The following is a 23,386-nucleotide window of genomic DNA, read 5'->3' on the forward strand; positions in this document are numbered from 1 at the left end:
TCGAAGCCAACGAGCACACTCGAGCCTCTGTGTGCAATCACCAGTATCAGGGGATGGAGGAACATTTTCACCGGGTCGCGAAAAAAATTCGATCGCGCCTCCATGATATATGTACATACGTATACGCGGTGGTTCGTGCCGCAAGTACGCGGCCGCTTTTACATACACATAGAAAAATGGAAAAAGATATGTACCGATCTATATACGTATACATTATGTACGTAAAGATACATGTATACGCGTCCATATGTATGCACCACATGTACATACATCTAGACGCATATACATGTATGCGCCTTGTACATATAGATACACAAACATGTATGCATCATATACATGTAGACACAAACAGGTAAACCACAGGTAGATATGTAGATAGTATATTCTACCAATAGACGGGACAGCTCCAGTCACGGTGACTACATCCACAGGCGCATGCGCGGTTGTATAGCGGCGAATACGCGAGAGCGCGGAAACGTACGCACGCACGCACGCACGCACGCGCGATGCTCTGTGTACATTGTTCGCAATAATGAGGAGTTTGCACAGACCGGGATCCCGACGTTCTTCAAACAAGGAGAGCAAGGACAAACAGCCCTATATGGACGGATGGACAAACACACTCAGCCACGAATCACACACCGCGCCAGCAGGCCCGGCGACATGCGTATTGCGTGCTTATGTACGAGGGAACTAAGCCTGTGGAGCCGCGTCGTGTACATGTGCGCTCACTCGCTCACGGAACGCTCACGAACGAAGCCTCTTCACCGCTCCCACCACGGAAACTATCGACCATCACCCTCGCTCAACAAGCACCATAAGCGATATGGTGGCTAATATTTGCCGGGCTAAGCACACAAATACAATACAGTACTGTTTACCTACTGCCAGTGGTGCTCAGCCGTTTTGATCGACGCTGCTGATACCGGCAGGTCCCGTTTGTAATTGCGGCTCTCTCCGTTTCACGCACGATCGTCGTTCTCTGTCTCGTTCCGTCGCGGACGTGTGTAATGTTGCACCATGCTGATGGTACGTCGCGCCGCGTCGCGTCGCTCCGAAATGGGAAGCGCGCGTTTCATTATGAATCGATCGAACCCCCTGCCATATGGGCTGGTGCGACCGGTTTGTCACGTTTTCGTGCCAATCTTGATTTTGCGAGGATGGAAGTTACATCGAGCGTTAATTTTCCTTCTTTTTCTTCCTTTAGTTTTGTCTTTTTATTCTTTTATTTGATACTGTTGGTTGGAAAAGGTTCGGAGAATATGTTATGATTGATTTTGAGGGAGAAGTTTGGAGCAATTGGAGTCTGTTGAAGTTGATCGTATGCACTCGTTTGATCGAGGTTTAAGAGAGCGTAATTATGTTTATTAACATTCATAAATTATTAAACGACTGTACAACGTTAAACGAAGTACTCGCGACTTGTATTGGCCATTCTTCCAAAGTATAAAGCCAAAAAACGTACTTTTCTTATCGACACGGCCATCCAAAGGACGTACTCGAGATAAGCGATAGGCGATCAAGATCGATTTACGGTGTTTGTAGAACAAGTTTCATCGCAATATCGATCTCCCGATAAAATGTTTTCCGGGTATGATTTTCGAAGCTTCGATATTGCTGTGATATTTTCGATGACTCGGTAAATTTAATACGTGCTGATAATGTTGATCACGGTTTATCGATAACGTTAATTTTATATTGAATCTAAAGCTAGGACTTGTGATTTCTATCTATTTATGGACTATCGACTGATCTTTTAAAAATGTATTTCATTATGATCCAAATAAAAATGAAACCTTTTTTATATCCTACTTTAATGTCAGATAAAATGAGAATTTTAAGAAAAGTGTTCGTTCGTCCTTCTAAGTTACTAGTAAAAAGTCCATTCTACATCGCTTATTACGATCTTTATCAAATCTACACTTTAGAATTCCTAACAATATTACGAATTCACTATCTCGACTTACCATTTATCGTACCTTACACAATCCATTTCAATACAATTTCAAATTAAACGCGATTGCTTATCCCGCCTTCTACTTTTCCACCAGTATCACTTACAAAGTAATCAAATTACATTCTACGCGGCGCTCTCGTTGCTCCCTGGATCACAAACAATCCACGAATTCGAAAACAATTGCCGCGCTCACAATACTTCCGCGCTATTCACCGGCACAAAGAAACGTGTATTAGCAACGGTAGCGCGAGAACCGATTCTCTCAACGCCTTTCCAGGCGTTTTTTCTATCGACCCAACGTAACGCGAGCCGAGCGCAGCCGGTCGTTTCGTTTCGGAGAAACATTTCTGCGAATCGGACGATTTTACGCGAACACGGTTCGTCGGGTAAATTTCTTTTTTGCCGAAACGACCGCAGGCAGCTCGCTATCGAAAACGAGCTACTCGCATTCACCGCTTCCTTTTGAACAGCGAAATTCTCTCAGGAGCCGCGGGCCCGCCAGCATCCTGGCGTGACGGTTAGGTCAGCTGGTCGGTGGTTTGCGAACTATCTCAATTTGCCTAAGCCGCAACCGCGGCGACCACGAGAACCGCAACTTCCCTCATCCGTGGCCACCTTTGCCCCTCTTTCTCCGCAATTTCAGCTGTTCTCTATCCCACCCGCAACGATCCTCTTTCCCCGTCCGCCTTTTGCTGCTCTGTCTCCCCGAATATATTCTCTCTCTCTCTCTTGTGGCTCTAACATCTCGAGAATTTAGCAACTACATACCTAGTCTACGTCGGCGTAACCTCTGACCACAGACCCTCGCGTCGAGAGAGCGACACTATCGTGTACTTTGCTACTAGTAGTAAGCTCGAGCGATTTTAATGATGGGGCGGGGGGTAATGTTAGGTTTATTTGAGATAGGATATTTTAGTCCGGTTAAGTAGCTTGCCTTGTAACTGGTCAATTTCGATTATGAACAATCTTTAAACGATCTACACGTGCATATACCGTGTACTTGCATTTACCTTGATAGCTTGACGATTATAGTTTTCTACCATCATGTAACTCCTATTCGCCGAAAGGAAAGTTTGTTTACGCTAATAATTGTTTGTTACGACTAATGTCAATGTATTCTCAATTGTGTACAATTATAATTCAGTAGCACGCGTACATATATTTTCTGGATGTTATTTTGTCGTTTATTTCATTAGTTTCAATGTAATAGCTCCTCGCCAACTCGAACGTTTCTATCGTGGCATTGTTCGAATCATCTTTCGGTTTTTTGATATCTTCGCTTATTGTACCTGAAGTACACCGTATTTCTTGATTCTTTCGTTATTATATCGAAGACCATTCGTAACAGAGATAGAAAGCCCGGTGTCTCGTAATACGCAAGCTTGATTATTCCGTACGGAATTTATGGTTGAATTCTAAGATATCGAAGCTTAGGTGACTCGAAATAACTCTAACTTTACTATACTGCGACCCGGAGTAAGATCTACGGTGAGAGAAACAGGAGGAGCATGAAAATGAGAATACCAGAAATTCCGCCAGCGAGATTACGAATAACCGCGACTCTGCCACGAGAAAGGAAAGTCCTGATCTCTGTTCTCTCGTTCTTCGCGACTCGATGCAAGACAAGAGATTGAATTCTTTCGCGATTGCTCGCTGTATCGAGCTTAACATCTTGCGGTTTTCTCGCAGCTCCATGGGTAATTTCGGAGTACGATGGGGAAGGATTAACGCGTGTCGTAATGAGGCGTATGGTGCAAAAGTGTTGTTTTAGATTGGATTGCCTTATGTGAAACGATGAGTAGCGTGAGTCGGACGAGTTATGTCCGATGTTCGATCGAGGTTAAGGGGGTGTCCTGAATTAGAATGTTCTGAAACAGCGTCTTTTTGTGATTTTTTTTAGAAGGGAAAGAAAGAAACGAAGTTACTGAATTTTGAGCTATGGTTTTAGATACATTTAACGAATACAAAAAAGATTTTTTTTAAGTAAAAAAAACATTAGAACAGATTTCTAAGCCTACTTCATGGGCTGCAGTTTTCAATCGATGTGAAAAATCCACCTCGTAATTCTTGACTGAAACAAAAAACCAAAAAAGGATTAAATTATTATATATTTTTCTTCCGGATGAACTAAAAAAGTTCGTCAAAAAATTTATTTAAATAATTGTTATAGCACCTTAAAGTTCTTTCTTTTTAAAAAGCACATCTTTTTTACCCGCTAAAATTTTTAATTTCATACTATTTTCTGTCTTTTTTTTAGTTTAGTAGTTTTGGTAGAGAAAAACTGGCCGCGAGGAAGGTTGGAGCGTGACAGATTCAACGATGCGTTATCGAGCGCGTGTTTTTCCTTTCCAGCAGATTTTTAGTTATATCTTATGCGAGACTGTTAATTTATGTGTTTACGATTTTTTAATCAAAGCCTCCCATTTAGATTTTTTGAGTTTCGTTGTTCTTATCGTTGTTTATGGTAACATCGTTGTTAAGATGATTGACGTAACTTGAAAATTATCGATTCTTCGCTTCCATATCTCGAAAGAAACGTATAGTTTTATTAAGCGTAACTGTCAATTACATTTTGTAGGTGCATTGTTAAGATTAATGTTGTTGTAGCATTCGCTTTCTTATCGAACTAGAGATATAACAACCATCTTTTTTATCGTGTAACTGTAGAAGTATGTTGATGTCAAACTTTGTAAATTCACTTTATTCTGTGTACAGAGTAATAACACACCAACTATTGCGGCGGAAATACAATTTTTTAACATCCGTACTTGATACCTTAATACGTAAAAAAGGTACCAGTTAGCAGAAAATATTGGTATGTCGCAAATAACATTTACACACATCGTGTTCACTTATCAATAATTTTAACGCGCATTAAGACGTACATATATAGCTTCTTGTTTTAAACCAATTATTTACTCAATCTATTCTACGAATAGACGAAGAACTTCCTCTTGTATGCTTCCAGCTTTTATCTGCTAAATATATCACCGCGAAAGATATCCCGTCTAAAGTGATATCCGTTCGTTGCTACAACTGCCTATCAAACTATTTATTGACGGCATTTACGATGTATTTTTGGAATGCAGGAAAAAGTTTGCAATACCAAAATAAAATCGAGTGCCTAGATTATCGATAAGTATTCGCTAATTGTAGTTCTCGGTATCTACGCTGTTAACCATAAGCACTTGAACATCATCTCGTTACATTTATTGGCAAACTCTGATGGATTTCATTATGTCTGGTAGCTTAGAATTTTTATTGTAAGAACATTTCCAAGATGGTATTCAGCTGGGGGTAGCCACCCACATGATAATCAAACAGCTAAAAAATTCTACCAAATGTCCAAATTGGACAAATTGTGAATGTAAAGAATTAAATAAAAAAAAAAGTTTCAAAATACGAGATATATTAAATAGAACGTATGTTTATTTTTATAAAATCAATTTATTTTTGCATTATCCCGTACGAATAGGGGTGGAATATACTTTCACATTACCGACACGCGTAACTTCGGTTCATGGGGAGAACCAACCCTTACCGCGCATGAAAGGCGGTTAAGGTTAAACGATCGAAAAACATAATTTTATTAACACTTTACCGTCCGATAGCGATTTAATGGCATACGCACGTCCGACCGGCATCTCTGGCGCCGACTTTGTTTCGGTTTAGACTCTGCAATACCATTCTTTTCGTTCATCGCAAACGGTAATTTTTTCAAATTGGTATAAAACTGTGGAAGCTTACAAAGCAACGCAACTGAACAAGTTACCTTAGTACTAAATAACAAATAACTGCTCAAATAATGAGAAAGATTGCCAGCTGCAAAAAACCGAAAAATAGGCTATCGATCGGTAAAGTGTTAATAGGCCAGCCGCTTCAAACATATTCCAACCATTCGCTGCGGCGTAGTCTTGGTCTCTCCGTATTAAATTGTTAGAAAGTAGATGCAACTAACAAAGGGTTACAATTTCCTGGAAATAAAAATAACCACAGACTGCAGTACTGTGTTATAGCATTGCAGGGTTGAGATCGGTGATAAAAGGTGCCGCAGCGCAGATTTTGTCCACGCATCTGTTGATTGTCGTTCGATTTGATCCAGTTTCACGCGATAAAACGATTCGGTGAAACGATTTCTCGCGTGCTATTGGAATCTGTTGGAGTTAGAACACGGAAAGATTTACTGTTCCTTTCGGCGAGATCGGAATCTGGGAAAAATAAATAGCCTGTGACATCATTATTATTCGCGTCAAACACTATTTATCGCGTTTTATCTAGCGCGATAAGTTTTATGCGGCAGACAGTTGAGTGTACCAGGGGAGAAATATGATTCGTAGTGTCCTTGCTCGGCGTGTTTCACATTTTACGCGGTGTATTTCATTCGAGTAGACGTAGATAGGATGCGCGGAGAGGTATGTATCTTTAAATTTCCGACGATAGCCGCCAGGGGAAGCTTTCGTCATGCGAGAAAAATGCTTTCGTCGTGTTAGAAAAATGCTTTCGTGGCGCAAGAAGAGGCTCGCGACAAGGAAAATTCGAAACGAAGGTCCGTCGCTGGTGAATGAAATTTCATCGATCGAACAAGATAACCGAAGCTGAAAATGTGTTTCCATGCCGATAAAAACTGGTAATATCGAAGTCGATTGCCGTGTTGTAAAAAAGGTTTATTCTTTGATAAGCCGTTTCCAAAATTGATACGACGAACGTGTTAAATCTGTAGGGAATCCTATCGATAAATATTGAAGCGATCGATATCGATCGAGTGTTTGCTATTTGTAACGAAAAATAAACTAGAAAGCTTGAATCGGCGAGAAAACGAAGGAGTATTTTTATCCGATGGAAGAGTCTCAGACGATTTTAAAGATTTATCTTCTTTTCTTTTAAATCAAATCGCTTCTACTCGATACGATTATTAACCAAATGATTGATGGAATCTGTTGCTCTAATCAGGAGACTCAGAAGAAAAGCGATACGTACGATAAAATCTTTAATTTCAAAAAGTTATCAGCAAACTTGGACATAAAAAGATCTCTGTATGTTTGTTACTTTTGATTTATAGTCTTCTCATAATTCCGGTATTATGGTTTTCTATAATTCCGGTATTATGGTTTTCTATAATTCCTTTCGCGAGTCGCATTCGATCTTAACGGTTTCGCCCGAGACATTTTCACGTATTGTAAGATTATCGCAACGACTGCCTCGCGAATTCCCGTTTCGGCGATAAATTTGCTTTCGAATAGTGAAAATCTCTGGCGTCGGTAACTATACGTTATTTCCACCACAGCGGGTGTGGAGTGAATGCACATTGTGCTGGCCGGTTTGCATTGCGGTGCACAGCGTAACGAAGTGCATTTTAGCGCATTAGCCGAAACGCTCTAAAAGCCGCAAAGTGCCGCTTGCGTTAAGAACCGTTTAAACTGCTGCAACAAGCTGCGTAGAGCGTGTGCAGTCTACGTGCGCTACTGAAGACGCAAGATATTTGACAAAGACAAACAAAAGGTTTCTATAAAATTATAATTACAGCATCGCGACTGAAATTACGACTGTAGCGACACGAATACAATGTACGAGGACCTTTGAAGTCTTTTTGAAATCGTACAGCGTAAAATGTTGATTTTCGTAGACGTTTCTTCGACCGACTTCTATGGTTCAAAAGCAGTTTGTATTTGTTTACTTGTATTTGTATTGCTTTCAAGAGCGAGTCGCGTTGCAGCGCATTTATATAGTAGACTTAAACCCTTTCACCGTGTGGCTCGAGAAAATCTTAGAAAGACAGTCAAAAATATCCTACTACGAATTTTACATTTGAAATTTTATCAAACGTAACACAGTTATTGATAATACAGTGGCACATATCCTTATTTTCCAATGAAATGCTTTTTTTTATCAGATTCTATGTTACATATGTTCGTAGTATCAAATTTTCGTAGATGTACGAAAGTACCAGAAAGTGATAGGAAATATAATAAAATTAAAATTAATATGCGGTACATGGCTTAATAATATAACGTGTTATATAATAAATACAATTTTATATACTTGCACCCAATCGATTAGCCTGTAAATGCTATAACGAGAACGATAGAGTACACTTCTCGTAGCCACTGTATACATTTCCAATTAGAAATTGGAAATATGTATTTCTTGTTTATCAGGTGCGATTCATTGGTCCATCAGAGGCTGTGATTTCGCTTTCCTCATTTAACGTTTTACCTTGCTCGAAAGTAGACGATTGAGTTTCATTGCAGCAGAATAAAAGAGCCGGGGACGGAAAAGCTCGGAGCGAACCGCAAGAATGTTCGCACAAAGAGACTCGATGGATTCCACGATCGATTCAGTCGGCCGACAACTGAACCGAACAACGAGGAAAGGGAGCCTGGCTCCTCGGTTCATTCGATTACAACGGTTCGATTGTGATCGAGGTCAGGAGGTACCCGATGCACTTCTAGCTTAACCCGAGATAACTCCGGAGGCTAGCCTTCTTCCTTCTTCTTGTTTCCTCGATGATGCTCCTCGACGCTTCACGGAACATCTCGAGAATACGTAGTTGGCTGGAAGAACTTACGCGAGGCACCTTAGCGTAGATGCAGACGCTGATTAATCAGCAACCTTCTTGTTTTCTTTTCATTGGGGCAGAGTAATCAAAGGGAAGTTTCGCAAATTATGTATCAAGTGAACGCTCGAACGATCGGCTCGATTCCACGACGAACGTTTCGTAAAGAGATTGATGAGTGGTAGGAACCTACGTGGAATAATTGATGCGATTAAAGAGCGTTCCTTTCGCGTTAGCTTTTCGAAAGGGAGCGATAAACGCTCACCGGTAATCCGATTCGAGTTCCTTACGCACGTAAAGCGGTGGGAAACGAAAGCTCGATGTATTTACGAAGAACTTTCGGTAACAAACTGTTACCTTTGTAAACTGTGAGTTTTTGGATGTGTTTCTTTCATTTGGTTAATCTCGAAAACATATTTTTAAATAGAATTGTGACGATTATTAGCGTATCGGAGTAATCTAATTCTCTCTCGACTAGTTCCATTTTATTTATGCTCAGTGTAATCTGGTCTATGTTCTACATTCCACATTTTATGTTTCTTATTCTGTTCCTAATCGGTATTATATTGCAGTCGTTTATATGATACATATTTTCTTTCCTTTGTATCTGATTTCTGAAAAAAGATCGTAGTTATGCCAATAATTCATCCAAACTCCCGGTATGAATCCCGGAAGCCACGTTAATCGATTTCACGAATTGAAAATCACAGGAGAATGATCTTACAAACGCTGCTATTTTTTTTAAATTTATGCCTCAGACCTCGCTCTTCGTCCACGTCATCTCGTAATATGTAAACCAGTGGAAATAAATCATCCATTTCTTCGGTAATTCTGCTACCTGGTTAATGGACTTTAGAAACTTACAAAAAGTGTAGTTGCGTGTGCGGATCACTTCGTATTGCGGGGCTCGTACAATTACTCTAGAACCGTCTTTCCGACACGGTTTTGCCTTTGTCGATCGATTTCCACCAGTTCAACAGAGAGATAGTCGTCGGTTAACGTGACTCTGCTTGTAGGGGAGCGTATCCGACACGATCTACAGGTCGGTCGAAGGACAACGCTTGCGTAGGCAGGGCAACTGGCGAATGTAGTTAACCGAACACCCTCTCTCTCTCTCTCTCTCTCTCTCTCTCACTCACTTTAGGACACACGTGCAACGTCGATGGGCACCCACGTGCATTTGCACGCACACAGTACACGTGTGCGCGAGAGACTCGCAAGTTCATAGTTTCGGTTGTAGCGTGTAATCCTCGTGGACACCGCAAACATGTAATTAACACTTGCTCTCTCTCTACGAGCCGTTGCAGTCAGTCGAGATCGTGTTGACTATACCCAGCCTCGACCGTACCGGCCGTGTAATCGTGTGCGCATGCCGACCAATGTAACGAATAAGACCCGCTCTCTGCTATACGGGGTGTCCCGACACCAACCGTAAATATTTTGTCATCGAATTTCGCCGGTGATCCCTGAAATTGAGATTTTGCTTGTTTCAAATCGGGTTTCTTGGTTTTTGCTATTTTTCAATTATCGAAGAGAGGAGACGAGTTGCTGGGAAGTTCGTTAGTGGAAGAAATGCAGGTTGTTTCTGGTTTAGTGGACCACAAATATATAACCAGTAAAAAATTGCTGTGCCTTCTGTAATACGATCTCGATCCTTTTACGCTTGGAAATACGATACGCATAAGTCTGCGCTATTAAACTTTGAGTTTCATGGAAATGTTTCTTAAGGAATGACCTAGTTTGTAACACAAAGTATGACGCATATTGGTGTCTTTTTTTTTTTTGCTCTTTTTTTAAGCTGCACTAATTCGAGTTTAGCGTGCCAAACAGAAACTTGTATAATTACGAAGTTACAAATTAATAAAGGCGAATGGTTTTTGGAACTGTTTTGGTGCTTGAAGCAGAAGTTCTTTGGTATTGAGTGAGAAAGGTATTGGAGCGAAATAAATTGACTGAAACTATATTTTCCTTCTTTTTGAGAAGAATTGAGATTATCGTGAATTTTTTAGACGCCACTGTGTATATATTCTTTTCTTTTTAGTCTTGAACTAGGTACGAGTACATGTTACATATATGACAAGCATACGAAGTATATGATGAGTTATGATAGTTTAAAGAACTTCGATCTTCCAATAGGGAAATTCCAATAGAAAAATGTGAAACATATTTTTGTTAAATTACGATATTCACGTTATATGTACACTCGGATCAATTTTGAATTTCTGCCATCGAGAAATATCCGCTGAAACGCTTCTGGAAGCGATCCCGAGCGCGAAAAATATGATGAAAGTTTCGAACTGGATTTTCGGCGATATTGTTGACACGAATGTCGGCTCTGCGGTAACTCGAACGTGATTTCGAACGTTATTGGGGATACGGAGGAACGTTTGAGATAATATGAAAGGAGAAATGTGTGTTATGCGCGAAGAATATGTAGAGTCGTTCGATCGATCGAGGTTGAATAGATGGTTCGGGGCGAGCGAGTTTCATGCATCGATGGAGACTGCAAATCATAGGTTTTAAGTTTCCTAGCGATGGCCCGTGTATGCATAGTACATCAATTTTTTGAAAGTTTCTTCGAGAAATTTGCGGTGAAACTCGTTTTTCATAGGTAGTTGTTTAGAAGATAGATTAAATTAAATGGTCGTGTAATTTCGTTGCTTAGAACTGTATACAACCACGAGAATCTTCTTCTATCTGGAATTTCGACAGTGATACACCATTTTCTTGATTTTATGTTCATTTGGATTAGCCATTGTTGTTATACAATGTATATGATAGTTAACGGTACAAATATGATTATTGCAGAATTTGACAATTAGCCGTGGCGATTAGATACTCGAGATGCTAATGACAATAATCTTAGGTTCAATAACGAATACACGGTCAACGGGATAGCAAATGCGCTTACTTCTCAAAAGTCCAAGTGGAACTCAACTTACTTGTCCACAGTCCAAGTGTAATTCAACTTACTTGTCCACAGTCCAAGTGTAACTCAACTTACTTGTCCCCAGTCCAAGTGAAACTCAACTTACTTGTCCACAGTCCAAGTGTAACTCAACTTACTTGTCCATAGTCCAAGTGTAACTCAACTTACTTGTCCACAGTCCAAGTGAAACTGAACTTACTTGTCCACAGTCCAAGTGAAGCTGAACTTACTTGTCCACAGTCCAAGTGTAACTCAACTTACTTGTTCATAGTCCAAGTGTAACTCAACTTACTTGTCCATAGTCCAAGTGTAACTCAACTTACTTGTCCACAGTCCAAGTGAAACTGAACTTACTTGTCCACAGTCCAAGTGTAACTCAACTTACTTGTCCACAGTGCAAGTGGAACTCACTCATGTATTTTTCTCTGTAGCTACTGACCAGATGTCACTTCGAGCCCAAGCCTACTGTTATAAATTTCGGGCAAACATATTTGGATTAAATCATAAATAACTATTTCTAAGTTTTATTATTTAAGTACAGTTATTATAAAAAGTCTAGATTAAAGTATTGGGGATTTTCCCAAAAATTCCTTCATCTCCGATATATATATGCGTGTTCTTTTGAGAAATATCGCTACTAAATACTGTGATGTTGTATCGTATTCGATCATTTTCTATCCTTAGTTTTGTAACGAATTAAGTACATTTTATCAAATTATCGAACGTACGGATTTTCAATTTTATCATTGCTATCATTAACCCGTACAGGATCGAATTCTTCCACCGGACTATGGAAAGAATGTTATCTTACAAATCACGAACGACAGAAGCACGTTCCTTCCGGTATTTCTGTAAAAGAGATACAATGCAATAAAATCTAAGATCAGTCTCGAAACGTACGTTTATAAGTCAATACCAATCAAATATAAATATACAAATCAAAATCAATATCAAACAGGTCGATTTCAATTCTTTTCAAACGTGTAACGCAGGAAAGTCTAAAACCAGTTTTAAAAAGTACATTCGTATCGTTTAGTCGCTTGACAGAGATACATCGATTTCAAATACGTCGATTTCAATTCTTTCTGTCATAAACGTAATCTCTGCTCTCGATTGAAATAAAAATGGTTAACGTGTGAAAATCTGAGCGGAAATGGTTCGCTACCTTTCCCTTCCTTGTCAATGGGACACAGTATACATAGCGAAGCCGAAGGCAATGCGAATCATTGGTCTTTCGAAATAACAGAATTTCCTCGAGCGAGGAGAATTGTTTGGGATCGCGGAGTCTCCGGAGGCCGGACGAGATTCACCTGTCTGGCAAATCTTGTTATCACGTTGCGTTACGTTACATCGTGGGCTCACCCACGCGTGCACGATTGCCGATGGCGTTTAGGTGTCTTTCACTGTTTACCGTATACCACATGGTCTGTACGCCTACCATCGTCTGGTCTGGTCTCGTCTCGTCTCGTCTCCTCTCGTCTCTTCGCTACGCCTGTCTGATTCCCCCTTTTCTTTACCGGCTCGCGAATCGACTAACGCATTATTTCCTGCATCCATTCCAGCTCCTTCGCGATGAACAGCTGTGTGAAATTAATTATTCACCGGCGGCATTGACGCGTATTCACATCGCGCTCTTCGCTGCGCTTCCGTCGCCTTTGCTATTCCTTCTTCAAATTAAAGATCGCAGCTGAGAGACACGATAAGTCACATTCACGATCTTCCGTGGGAGAACAGTTTTTAAATTCGATATATTGCTAAATTATTTTGCATCAAGGCGTCTTTCTTTGCGTCAATTTTGCATCAATCAATTCGTTTGATTATGGGCTCGAGTATGTGTTTTGTTATACACTCGAGAAATATCAACAGCATCAGTTACGTGCACCGATATTAATTGATTTGAATTGGTATTAATTAATTAAGATTTGCATCTTTTATTCTTCTTTAACAGTTTCACGTGAAAACATTTTTTTTTATCCACCGGATTCTACATAAAAGACGATCGATATGAAAAGACATATCTTTTTCTCGTGTAGTCTTTTATCCTTGTCTTTCTCTTTAGTTTCTTTCACATTCTTCTCTCTCCTTTATCAGTTTGAAACGAAGCGAATTCTTTGTTTGAGATAAGATACGGAGAAAGTTGGATAATTCTTTGAAAAAGAATCGTAGTCTTGATGAATGTTAATGGGATTTAACGAGGATTTGTCTCGTGTGGTTTTGAAGACAGGAGCGTCATTCTTTGAAAGTGATCTTAACATCGAGTCAATGGATTTTAACTTGTCTTGAAATCTTTCAAGCTTTGATAACGTGAATAATTCAAACAGAATAACGTGCTGTAATTTTGGTTAAATACGTTTACATATGAATATATAAAAATATATATTTCTTTATATATTTGTTAGATATATTTATTAAAAAATATATAAAAGGTGAAACATAATATTCTACAATATATAGTAAGTAAAACTTCCTACTTAAGATTTTATTTCTTAAATCCTGTCCGTAAGATAATACCAGTTTAATTATACGAATATTATTTATGTTAACCATAACAAACATTCTTAAACGTAAGAAAATTCCGTTCTTCTTCATCGTATTTTATTTTGCAACAAGTAAGTGAAATGACCGGCCATTACCAACGATAATAAAACGTGTATGGAATAGCGAAAACGGATGTTAGCAGTTTTATTTCCCATCGGTATAAAAACTACATAGCAACTAAGAAGATAATAATATGCAATATTCCGTCGGCTAGTTTTCGCATAACATGCGCAACGATTAATACAGCAAAGTTTAGACTGTAAAGTTTGCTCGTGTTTTACGTGCTGTTGCGTTATAATGTGATACCACACACGTTGTATAGTTAGATATTCCAACCGTTATATTCTGTTACTTTCGCGAACTAAGCTGTAGATTATTACTGTGAAATCCGATAGATGATTTTTGCTGTTTAATTTATGTAACAGCATTCGAAGCAATATGTTATTTCGCTGAAATTAGCTTTAACTCTGTTACGTAATTTTGCGAACGATTTAGATATATCATTTATAATCGTTTTATAAATTTCTAGAAATTTATAAATAAGATCAAATTATACGTATAAATATTATTGAGCAATTTTTATTATTATTCATTTTATATTATGTATTTTATTATTGCTTATTAAGTAATACCGCGCATTGAGAAAAATCATTGAGAGATTATTCGCGAGGAAAAATGAAAATTTATGTGACAATTAAATTATTTTATAACAAAGAAAAAATGTTAAACGTAAGCTTTACTTATCTTGTTAAACAAATGAACGTATTTTGGCGTAAAATGTTAATTCTTACTGCTCTAGAATACTCGACGAACATCCTGCCAGACGCATGTTTAAGAAATCGAAGACGATAAAGAAACAACAAGATCGTTAATTTAACTGCTTGACTATTAATTCGTTTCTCTTGTGAATTTATTGCAGGGTCCGCCACAGCCCGGACAACAAATTAAATTCACAGTCGGGGAATCCTGCGATAGGATCAAAGAGGAATTCAACTTCTTGCAGAACCAATGCCACGCGTAAGTGACAGATATCTTGTACCATAATAATCTACGCATAATTCCCTCTCACACTTCTTAACACCTTGTCATCGTTTCATTATACAAAAACAACCAATACGCTGATCCAACTTTTCGCTGATTTATGTTTTACACGCGGGTAGCATTCTAAATAGAAAATCTAAAAAGAGAACAGGAAATTTCTAACAACGCTAAAATACTTAGAAACAACCGAAATCTCGTTGTGAAACACAAGTAAAATTAAAATACCAAAAGTCGTGGTAAGGTAAGGAACGAATTAATTCCTCTGGAACAGTGACGTTAAACTATCCGCGATAAGGGCGAAACTTAATTACAAGGCAGCGTAAGTAGAACATAAGAACAATCATCCGGAGAGATTCGACTCGAGGTCTTTGCACCCTTTGCAAGTCACCTTATTACAGTTCCTTTTCTTTTTTCTTCTTCGGTCCCAAGGGAATTAATATTAAAAAAGACGAACGGGCCAGAGCTAATCCGAAAAAAGGTCTTCCGGCTCGAATAAGTTTATTAAATCGTGTAACGAAAAAGGGGGAAAAAAAGAAAAGAAGAAGAAAGTAAGAGAAGAGAAAGAAGGAAAGAGGAGTAAAAAAAGGGAGGGGACAAGAGTCGTAAAACGATTGAAGTCGAGCGGCACCTGCTCATCAGCCCTTTCAAACTCTCTCTCTCTCTCTCTCTCTCTTCAAGTTCTCCTTTTGTCTCGAAGTTGCATACGTAGCCGGCAGCTACCGGGCACCACCATCGCGGATCGAGAAAGAGCCTGGGAATTCGTGCAGCTGCTTCCTTGGCTTTGCACGCGATACACAAAAGCCATAAGTGATTTACGACAACGTGGCTATTGGCAGACACGTAATGACACCCGTGCACCGTAGCCACCGCGAATACGAAATTAAGGAAGCCTCGATCTCGCTGCTGTTGCATTTTTCAGCGTTTCGCCGATCGAAACTTTCATTGTTCGTACAAGCTGCAACTTCCCAGCCGGAAGTTTCAAGCTCTTTTCCATTTTTCTCTCTTTCTTTCTGTCTTTTCTTCCGTCTCTTTTTCTTGTCGTTTCGCCTTTTTCTCTTTTTTTCTACCCCTTTGAAGTTGGCAAACGTACACGGCATTGTTCCCAGTCGATGACGGCGAGGTATAAGAGAATGTAGGAGAACGATAGGAACAATATTTCAAACGTTGCGCTCCAACTTTTCGCAGCGTGCACACGCGAGAATGTACCTGCTGTCTATTATGGACAGTAAGTGGTGCAACGAAGGACAGAGCGGTTCTGTATTAAAAAATGGATAGAAGCTATCGAACGAAGATTTCTTTTTTACAGGAAACTTTGTTTTTACGAAGACTCGAAGTTACGAATCTGTATTAACGAACGAATGAAATCTTCATTCATAGGAAACTGCGTTTTCGAAAAAGTTGAACTAATAGCGAATTTGCACTAACAAACGGGTGAAATCTTTTAATAGGAAGCCTCGTGGAATGTATATTAAAAAGTTTTCTAATTTAAATGAAATTTAATTGAAATTAATCAAATTAAACTAAATTATAATGAATCGATTAAAATGAATTTCAATCGAAAGAAACTTCGTTCTCAAAAATATTGAAACTGAAAATTCTTCTGCCGTGCGTTCTACCTTTAAGTTTCTATCTTAGGTATCCATCGGGTAGAGTTTTTAATAAACGAAAACATCTACCAACATTTCCACTCGTCAGTGTTGCAAGTGCAATCGTTTTGATGTATGATTAATGAAGAATACGTCTATTGGGAGCTTTATACGCTAGTAATTAGATGCACGTGCACTCAAAGAACTTTCAAACTCAATTTTCTTGAGAACGGGGCCTTGTATCGCATTATCTTACTCTACATTTTTTATTCCTTTTTCCATGTACAGTCATTTATTATTCTTCCTTCTTCTACCACTTACGAGACACGGTAGTTTAATAGAAAGGGAGTGCCTGATGGGGGAAACAGGTTAGGGAATATAGCATAAATGGCCATCGCGTGTGCACGCAATTACGTATGCATAATCGACGACAATTAATATTAACATTATGCTAACGCGGCGAGCATAAAGTAGAAAGATCGTGGGACGTTACTCGGATTACATAGTGCGTAATGTAGGCATGTGTGACACACATGGCCACGTGTTATCTGCAAAATTATGCTACTTAGTGAATAACACGGGCAACGATATTTTAGACCATTTAAAATATCGCGTAGCGGATGTTTGCATGTTGGTTGCCAAAAGTTTTCGTGAAGTGCGATTTTCTTATACTGTGTAAAGAGATAAATTCCAAAATTTCAATATAGAGATTCGCTGTGCAAGTATAGCGTGTAGTTAGTTCAATTTTCAAAGCAGAGAAAATTTATCGATCTGCGATCTAAAATAAGTTCGTTTTAAAAAGACATATTTATATTACACCATTGCCAACAATTTTTGGCTAGCATACGCGGTGGTGTGTAGAAGTTTCTGGCCAAACAGATTTTTCACTTTATATTCTACGAACGGTATTTTACAAATTTGTAACAAACATTGTACGACTGTAGTAAAACTGTGTTTATTCGTCGTACTGTTTTCTTTTACTTGCCTTGCCTTTAAACCCTATGTTTAAGTTAAAGTTCTTTAGATCTGGCTAAAATGTTACATTGCATATATACGATAAATAACACGAAAATAAATATACTATGTAGAACTGTATCTGGCTAAAAACCGTGTCTTACTTACGTATTTATCGTACGAATAACTTGATTCGTATTTCCACTGTTCATATTCAAATTGATTTTTCTCTGCGATGTCTAAATTCCGAGACATAAAATTCAGCATTAAATCTGCTGTTCTTTACGTAACTTGGCGTGTCCCTTTTTTCTCTCCTCGGAATATTTCATTAGAATATTAAAATTGAATATTTAAAAGCCATTTATTTTTTAATAATATCAATCAAAATGAAATATTCATTTCGAGTCACATAAATCTAAGAAAAACAATAAAATTACGGTTACACCGTCACTTGACCGTCACTTAATATACTAAATCACACACACACTATACAAAAGATAAGAGAAACATAAGATGGGATTAAAATCATTTAATCTGTACCAATTCCCCTTTCTCTCTGTTCACAGCTTGAAGCTCGAGTGCGAGAAATTGGCCACGGAGAAGATCGAGATTCAGCGACATTACGTGATGGTAAGGAATTACCATTCTGTAACACTAATTCCGGTTAAGTCCGTGCTCTCCTTTCTCCCTCTGTCCGCTAAAGTTTCCTTCTGATCCCTTCTCGCTTGGTCCTTCTGCCTCTATCTCTACCCCGTTCTCCGTATCCAGGATAATCATGCTTGCTCGACCGCTAAACCACCTCGGCTTCTTAGCATTAATTGCGTCCTCGCCGCACCGACTTTACATTGGCCTGTTACGCCGCGCACATTTCCCCTCTGTTCAGGTATACAGTGTACAGGTACACACAGAGCCTCACAAGGGACACATACTCACAAACGAACCACGTGTGCCGGCCCCTGTATCTGTATATTTATCTTGCGCACCTACTGTGCATAGCTAATGATTCTAAGAGGGCCAGAGGTTCTCACTGATTGGAAGACCAGTGGTTGGGAAAATCCAGTGTACGAGCGTATCGCATGCGAGCTTCTTATTTGACAAATAGCTTTACTCCAGCGAAATAAAAAGGCATAGAGGATGGAGGGAATTACGCGAGATTAGCATCAAAGTGCTTTGGCATTAAAATTGGAAAAGTTTGAAAAGCTGGATTTATTCATCTTGGCCTGTGAACTGCCCCCTGTGTGTTTCAAAGCTTTTACAACCGAAAATAATTCAGTTATGCTGTGAAAAAAAAAACATGGAAACCGTCAAACGAGTATTTTCAAGGGTTAAAAACGAAAAACTGCGAAAATAATATTTGACCAAATAATGTTATGCCTTTGGTATATATATCAATTTTTTGTAAGCTTTCAAATGGTTTTTTGCGTTTTCTGAAAAATTCGTTTGAGTTGCTTTTGAAATACATGTTCGATATAGCAATGGGATTTGACACTTGGAATTTCTATGCAGCGCGTTATAAAATATATGGGGAGGGGAGGGGGATATTTATAGAGCCGATCCTAAATATCAAAATGATGAAAAGCGCCGTTTCAAGCTTACCGTTTCAGTTATAAACAATTCTATTTTACGCTAGAAATATATTCGTATCAATGAGTCAGCTGATAAAGCTTTTTCTCTGTATCTCACTTAGATTTCAGGTTTCTCATTTTTCATCGACTTCGGTACATTTGCAGCGCCAAATGAAATCCTTTGTAACCGACATTTCTCTACATACACTGTCTTCGTCGTTTTGACGTTTAGAATTAACCCTCTCCCTTTCTATATATTTTAACCTTTGAATTATATTCCAGGCGATTTGAAAGTTAGAATTCCTGAAAGCCCTCACTGAATCTTGCAAATCCTACGTGTCTGCAGATACCTTCAAGTGTCTCGAGTGTGAAATTTTAATAGATTTTAAGATCTTGACATTTTCAATATCAAAGTATGCAACCGGTACATCATAAGGTACCAGCAATTAATGAGACGAGAAATTAAGGGAGAAATAGAATTCAAGATCTGAAAACGATTGAAGATCTAAAAGATTGAAGACTCGTCGAGGCTTTCGAGATTCCTAAGTTTCGGATCGCGTTCGAAACGATTTGCATCTTCATAGTTCCGAAAAGCTTCGAATTATGTACTTGCGAGTTGAGATTCGAACACCCGTTACTACGAACGACCCGTCTTGGGACACCTAATGACAAAGTAATACAAGCTGGGTGGAGGCGCGCGAGCAATGCCGAAGGATAATGTAGTTGGCCTGGTTGGCTTGTACCCGAATGCTTTCCAACGATCGACCGCCGTAAACCAGTCTAATTATACCGATCCGCGTGTCCCGCGAGGAAATCCGAGCCGCACTCGCTCGCCGCACGCAAGATGGGATTTATTGCCAGGCGTTTTCATGGTAAATGCCTCGCAGTTAACCCTCGCGAAATTGGACTGCGTGCGTGCGCGAGTGCCAGGAAGAGGGAAAGGGTCCACCGAGTGGCGTGTGGTTGGAGTTTATTGTGGTCCCGGTGACACAATTAATCGACGCTGATATCGCGACTATCGTTTATTCAGGGCGTTGCATAATAGCACGTTTGACATTTTTCGACTGTTAATTTCACGTGTTTCGTTTCTTAGATGGGATAGAGCGGTTGAAATTTCTGGACATCGAATGTCACGCGGTTCCATGGATTCTGATTACTGTCTTTGGGTATCGCGTATTCAAGCAAGTTTCTTCTGTGATCTTTCATTTTTCACGTGTCGTAACACAGATACACGTGGGTCTGTTATTTGCCCAGTGAAAAGATATACAAATTTTGAGCGATAGAAATTTTCTATACGATATAGATGCTTCGTATCAAGAATATCACGATTAATAATAATTTTTGTAAATTATAATTATTGTAAATTCATTTACGATGTTAAAACGTAATAGAACGAGGCATTGTTTCTATCCGTAGCAGTTCTTACGTATCTAGAACGTATACTTGAAATTGTATCTCTTCTGCAGCAAGTGTGCGATATTATTATAAATGAACATAAGTGAATGAGATTTCGTACGAACAAAAGCAATTACTACTTCATTGATAACCCTATCAAAAGGAAACGGCGATAATATCTAAAACGTAAAAAGACCGTTGCTATCCCTGTATTTGTCATAACTTAATAATAAAATGATAAATTAAAATGTAGATAATATAAACGCAGAAGATAACAGAGGCCAAACACCAAGGAAAATAACATTCTTACAATTTAATCATCGTGATTGCGCCTCATACTTCTCTGTCCTACGTAACGCACATAGTTACAGATAGAGAACTATAAGGACATAATATGGCGCCTTGTTCAAGGCCCGTATATCGGTTTGATATACTAATTTATTGTTGTCCCTTGCTACCCTGACGTGGCATTTCGCCTTAGGTTCTGTTTTTCCTCGAACACTCGGATACGAGGGAGTGTCTCTCCCTCGCTGCCTTTCTTGCTGTTCTTGCACAGGGCGTTGTACAGACTTAATTGGCGCGGAGGCGACTAGTTTAAACACGATTAATCAAGCGTACGAGCCAACACGGCTGCCGCCGGAGGAAGTCGCCGTGAAGAAAGAGAGAGAGAGAGAGAAACTCCATGGAGATTTATCGACACGAGCCACGTTGTTCCTCGCGAGGCTTTCTAAGACACGTTCTGTCTCATAATTTCTGTTACCGTGGAATGTAGATTTTGTTGCCCCCGGCACGTTATTATTGCTTGTAACATGCACTAAACGCATTGTTTCCCGCTAACGAATACCAGCTTCTATGAACGTCCTCGTAAATATTGCCAACCGTGCTGGCCTTTCGTTCTTTCTCTGTTACGTATTTTAATACGCTGGGATTTTCCATTTTGTTTGCGTGTTTCGTCTTATTTACAACAGGGCGAAATATCAAGGCTGAATCATTGTCGTTGGGATCTCGTCTTTTGCGTTTGGTCGAACGTTCTCTCAGATTGTTTCTGTTACAAGCGCACTACCGGTGAAAAGTTTGGGATCAGTTCTCAGCCGGATTGTACCGAGTGTTCGGGTATTCGGGTATCATCGATTCGGAATTGATATCAGGTCGATCGATGTAACAGATTTTTGACCATAGAATTTTCGGGGGTAACAGAATTCCGAGCTGACTTTTCTGTTTTTCGGTTCTCCGCTTTTACGGAGCATATAGTGTGATTCCAAGCTTTTGACATTTGAGACAATTAAGGATACACGAACTCGAGCAATGGTTATGCAGATGAAAATGATCTCCTAATTGTTTCAACCAGTATATGTCTAACAATACAGGCAGTTGTCTTTCATATCTATGTCTGTTAATACTCATCAATCGTTACACAATAGTGCGACGATGATGAAAATTTCCAAAAATTTCAAACGTCCTTCCTCCAAACAGCTTATCCTGTTTCCGCGATTCCATTGCCCTAAGACATCAAAGTCGTTTCTGAATATCTGCAAACGCGTTTAATTCTGCGATTAATCAGCAAGCAACGCGCTCCGACCTATCCTCGTTCGAGTTCTCTAAGGGGAGCCGATCGATTTCTATCCGGTCAATAAAAATTTGTCGGATTGAATTACACCTCGGGCACGCCTTGGCCCGATCATTTATCCCCCCCCTTAACAAGATCACTCTCCGAGAGCAAAAGAGAAAGAAAGAAAGCTGTTCGAGCAATAGTACCGACGTGGCAGTAAAAAAAAAGGCCAGGTCTCTAACAAAAGACCGCTTGTTAACTCGCTTAAACGACGTGTACAGAGTACATCTCGGTGGGGTGTCGGTGCCAAGGCGGAGCAATAGCGGTGAGACGAGAAGTAGAAGAAGAAGGAAGAAACTAAGAGAAGAGAAGAAGGGCGCGTTGGCGAATCGAGGGAGATCGCGTGCTTTTTCTCGTTCTCTTTGTCGAGTTCATTAACAAGCGCCACGTTAAGGACGCTGGTGTACAGGGGTCGAGGCCCGTCACGTTAATTTGTTGTGCAAGCCATAATGAGTCGCGGAAGTTGGTCCAGAGAGTGCACTACTACTAAGGGCTGCTGCTGCCGCCGCCGCCACCGCCACCACCACCACCACTACCACCGCTGCTGATCGTCGCTGCTGGTTCCTGCTGCTGCAGTTGATCTTAACAACCTCTGCCTCCTGCCCTCTTCGCCTCTGTTGCTCTCTTCCTACCACCGCCGTTTCCTCGGCATGTCCTCCCCCCTGTCCCCGCTGTGTTCCTTTCCATCGGTGGCTCGCTTCATCCCCCTTCTCCCTCGGGTGGAATAACTTACTTACGACGCAATTAATTCGCCCGTGTAATTACGGGGCTAATGGCCCGTAAAATTAAGAACCTGTACCTGGCTCTCGAGCGTGTTGCACGCGTTCTACTACCCTTCCCTCTCTCTCTCTCTCATCTATGTTCATCGTCTCTTTGCCCTTCATTTTCTATCTATTTCCGTCTTCTTCATACGCTCTCGTATAATTTCTCTCTCCCGCTCACACTCCAATTCGCTCCCTCGCGCAAAATCCTACGTATATACAACCGTCCGCTCCTCTGTCTCTCTGGAGTGTATTCGACTAGACTCGATTAAGTTTATCGCGATTAACGATAATTAATAACGCGTTACCACGGAAAGTGCAGTGCTGCATGCCGTAAGGGAGAGAGAGAGAGAGAGAGAGAAAGAGAGAGAGACTGGGGGCAGATATAGTCGAAGCTCGCTCGCGCCACCGCTCGTTCACGAGATTAATGGTACCCGGGGATGTTAATGACGCGGATGTGCAAGGAGGCGGCGACGTCGGGCAGGTGGTAGCTCGCCA

The 23,386-nt window shown here is 40.0% G+C and overlaps 1 protein-coding gene across 1 annotated transcript in view; it reads left to right on the forward strand.

The window, feature by feature from the left end:
- Window positions 1–23,386, forward strand: part of LOC122568168 (protein groucho-like) — an 84,670-nt gene that overhangs the window by 24,119 nt on the left and 37,165 nt on the right. The window contains exons 3-4 of the mRNA XM_043727577.1: window positions 14,897–14,994; window positions 18,125–18,188. Of these exons, the coding sequence (XP_043583512.1) occupies window positions 14,897–14,994; window positions 18,125–18,188 (162 nt within the window). The remainder of the gene's footprint in view (window positions 1–14,896; window positions 14,995–18,124; window positions 18,189–23,386) is intronic.

The sequence above is a fragment of the Bombus pyrosoma genome, linkage group LG6, assembly GCF_014825855.1.
Source record: "Bombus pyrosoma isolate SC7728 linkage group LG6, ASM1482585v1, whole genome shotgun sequence".
Classification (NCBI taxonomy): Eukaryota; Metazoa; Arthropoda; class Insecta; order Hymenoptera; family Apidae; genus Bombus; species Bombus pyrosoma.